General features: G+C 29.5%; 1 protein-coding gene across 1 annotated transcript; it reads right to left on the bottom strand.

Annotated features, from left to right (window-relative positions):
* Positions 1-1,634: 1,634 nt before the first annotated feature.
* On the bottom strand, positions 1,635-3,602 carry LOC145577857 (protein FAR1-RELATED SEQUENCE 5-like). Its single transcript, XM_081635288.1, has 5 exons — positions 3,427-3,602; positions 2,918-3,286; positions 2,353-2,557; positions 2,163-2,248; positions 1,635-1,893 (listed from the first exon to the last, which is right to left on the bottom strand). The coding sequence occupies exons 1-5, from the start codon at positions 3,600-3,602 to the stop codon at positions 1,635-1,637; spliced, it is 1,095 nt and encodes a 364-aa protein (XP_081491414.1).
* Between the last annotated feature and the right edge of the window lie 273 nt (positions 3,603-3,875).

The following is a 3,875-nucleotide window of genomic DNA, read 5'->3' as shown; positions in this document are numbered from 1 at the left end:
ATGTATTTTATTAACTAGGTTGATCAATAGAGGAAGTTATGGGTCATATATTGTGCATAACTGATGCTTTTTGAGGGAAACATACCACCAAACAAACAAAGTGGCAGCAAAGAGAAGACATAAAGATAGTGACTAATTAGTAAATGTTCATTCATAGAACAATATATGTTTTTATGTACTATACAATATTAAATTTCTGTAGAAAAAAGGTATTTCAATTTACTTTGAATGAAGAATGTATCTAAATATTATCTTTTTTATATTTGATGAAATAGATACAATTTTTTAGTTAACAATTTCATATAAAGTTAACAAAAATCAGATGGAACAAAATCACCTATTCTAATAAAACATATTTTTAAAAATGTTCATTTACATTGGAACATGTTCATTTGATTTCACAATATGTTCATTTATACTTTGTCATATAAATTTCTAGTTTCATTGTTGGATATAGAATTGATAGATCGAGTTATTAATAAAATGATGCAAAAAAAAGTACGACACAGAATATCTATAACTTTAATCTTTACATCATTATGAATATCAAGTATACTCTAGTCAAATATTTTCATTACAAGTAAAAATTTATTATATGCTCAAAATAAATTCCAATATCTTCAAGGAAAAAATGCAATGCTTCGAACCAAGTATAGCATGCTTTAATAATTGGCAAAAATCCCTTCAAAAAAAAATTAATTAATTTCGAAATATGTTCAATTAAAAAAAAAAAAAAAACAAATCAAACATAGCAAAATTACTATAAACTTACTTAAGTATTATTCATAATCAAACTTTGATAGAACTTCGTTGAAATATGCGTCTTTACCACCTCCAACCTTAAAATGCTTCAAGAAATACCAAAAAGAAAAAAAAAACAAAATAAATACTATATAAGTACATTAGTCAATATATGTTTAATTGCATTTACCTTATTATTCTTATCCTGAGTTGCATCTTTTGATTGAGTAGCAATTCCAACACCAACCTTTATACTTCCTCCGTTTTTATTTTATTGCACCATTAGGACTTTTACACTATTCACTTAATCTTCTTTGACCATCATTTGTGATTTATACATTAGGAAAAATATAGTCATGTGGGATCTAGTTAGATTCGTATCGAACTCTACTTTTCAAATATTTTTTTATAATTTTTACAAAAGTATAATTGAAGATATTGATAGCTAAAGTAATGCATTGACAAGAGTGAAATCCCTTATGGTGCAATAAAAAAAGAACGGAGGAAGTATATAAAAATACAAATGTTCATAATGGTAAAATAAAATGTTCATAACAAAAATATGAAATGTTCATATACTTACCTTATCCTTATGAAATTTGTTTCCTTCAATTGATTGAGTATTACCCTTGTTTAAAATAGCCAATCCTGGTCCTTCAATGCTAAAATTTGAAAAAATCAAAGGAGCACCATTATTATCGAATTCCTGTAAAATCCAAAAAAAAAAAAAAAAAAAAAAAAAAGTTAAAAATATGATCATATCAATTCATAAATTGTTCTTATTTAAAAACCTATATGTTCAATAATACCTGAGCAAATGTCTGGACATTAAATCTAACCATTTCAGTATATTGTTGTGTTCTCTTCTTCCAACCCTTAGCTTTATTACACTCTTACTCCACAGTACTCTTCGGCCTCTCATTCCTACCTCCCTTTTTCCTCTTCGATTTTGGATTTTTTATGTTGACATCATCTTCACTTGAAATATCATCATCAACATTGGTAAAATCAATATCTCCTATCATGTACTCAACTGTTTCTTTAAGCAAATCAAAAGCCATGTCAATTTGAACCCTTGCTTGAACACAATCTTGAGAAGAAAAAACCAAACAAAAAACTTTCTCAAAGTTTGAATTCTCCAAATTGATGCAGCTACAACATTAGATTGCATATATTTTTCATCAACAGGATGGCTGCGCATAGCTGATTTTGTCCACCTTTTCAAGATATACTCTTCAAGAATCTTACACACACAATGCACATTGTAAATACGAAGTGAATGAGCATATAGTAAACCCATTTCACTAAAGAATTTACATGTGCATTGAATAGAATGTGTGTCTTTGTTAAACTTAACCTCATGCCTAATAAGATCAATAGTAGGCCTCCACACCAAGTAGGTAAAAAAAAGGATGATTTACCAAAGTTTATTCCTGATTGCATGCAATGCCTTTGGCAAATTGCTCTTCAAACAAGCAACATATAAATCTAAATTGTGTAAATCTCTCTAGCATGAACAAGTATAGGCACATTAGCAACAGCTAAGTGTTTATTACCCTTTAAAAACCGAAAGTCTAAACCTTTTTCCTTGCTCATCCATTATGAGATAACATCAAGAAATGTATGATAGAAATCACATAACCCATCAGTTTTTCTTTGCCTATGAGAAACTGAATTATTTGTTGATTCGCTTTTTTTGGAAGATGAAACACCACCAGAAAAATAATCCTTAGAATATGCTGGGCACCACCTCTCTTTCATTTGGTACAACTCATTCAACCAATCAATATCTTTACATTTATACTTCTCCATCATCCTACGAATTCAAATGAACATAATGACTACAATAAATGAACATAATAACTGCAAGAAATGAACATAATGACTGAAAGAAATGAACATTTATTAAACAAACACAAATATTGGAGTTGAAAATCTGAAATTTGAATGTTCGAAACAACAGAACTTAAAATAATAAGATAATAATCAATTGAAAATCAAATAGTAAAACAACATAAGCACATACATATATTGGAATATAATAATGCATTAAGATATATGAAGTATAAAGCAAATCAGATGTAGGTTCATTTTTGTAAAAATATATGTTCATTTGCATATGTATAAAGGAAAAAAATGTAAAAGATCATATTAAAGAGAGAGAAGAATGTATTACCTTGGCCAATAATGCTCAAATTCATCTACAGTTTCACAATATTTGAGAAGATAATTGAATGTATCTCTGAATCCTTTCAAAGCTCTCAAATGCCCAATATTGGTAATTGAATTCTCACCAAGATGCCAAGTGCATAAACGATGCTTAGATTGAGGAAAAACAATTCTAATAGTTGCTGTCATTCTTAATGCTTGATCAGTCATCACAGTAACAGGATGTTTACTTCCGACAAAACACATGAATGACTCAAATAACCACACAAAAGAGCTAGTACGCTCATTAACAACAAAACCCATTCCAAACATGACTTTACTACAATGGTGGTACATTCCAACTAAGGGTGCACATATCATGTCACATTTATTAGTTCTGTATGTAGTGTCAAAAACCAATAAATCTCCAAAAAATTTAAAATCCCTTTTCATCTTTCCATTTCGCCAAAAAATGTTCAAAGAGATCCAAACTCATCAACCTCGAACTCATAAAAGAAATCAGACTCTCTTACTTGCCTTTTAGCAAAATACTCCATTAGTTGATTATAATCACCACCTTCAAGCTTACTAGCTTTTATATTAGATAGAGCATTATAAGCATCTCCTGCTATAAACCTCATAGTAGGTGATCCTCCAACTTCGTTTTCGATTACACGTAATATATCAGAAACTCTAATCCCACTGTTTTTCATGTTACTCATAAATTTCAATTGATCATCAGCAACTTTTCTTTGGGTTCTAAGTAAATGTCTTTTTTCAAGAGGTATCTGATGGGCATTAGAACGGTTGCACATTCCACACTCAATCAAACTCACTTATAAACAAACATCCTACAAACTAAGCATAATGACAAGTAAGAGTTCGGTCCACAAGGAACGGGATATGGTTGCTAAACATCTTAACACTTAAGCTAATTCGAAGTCTTTGGTGAATTGGGGGTTCGTCAAGTAGACAAACAAATTATG

Source organism: Chenopodium album, chromosome 14 (genome assembly GCF_948465745.1).
Source record: "Chenopodium album chromosome 14, dcCheAlbu1.1, whole genome shotgun sequence".
In the NCBI taxonomy this organism is placed as follows: Eukaryota; Viridiplantae; Streptophyta; class Magnoliopsida; order Caryophyllales; family Amaranthaceae; genus Chenopodium; species Chenopodium album.
Note: the sequence above shows the minus strand (reverse complement) of the source record. Positions and strands in the feature narration are given on the sequence as shown.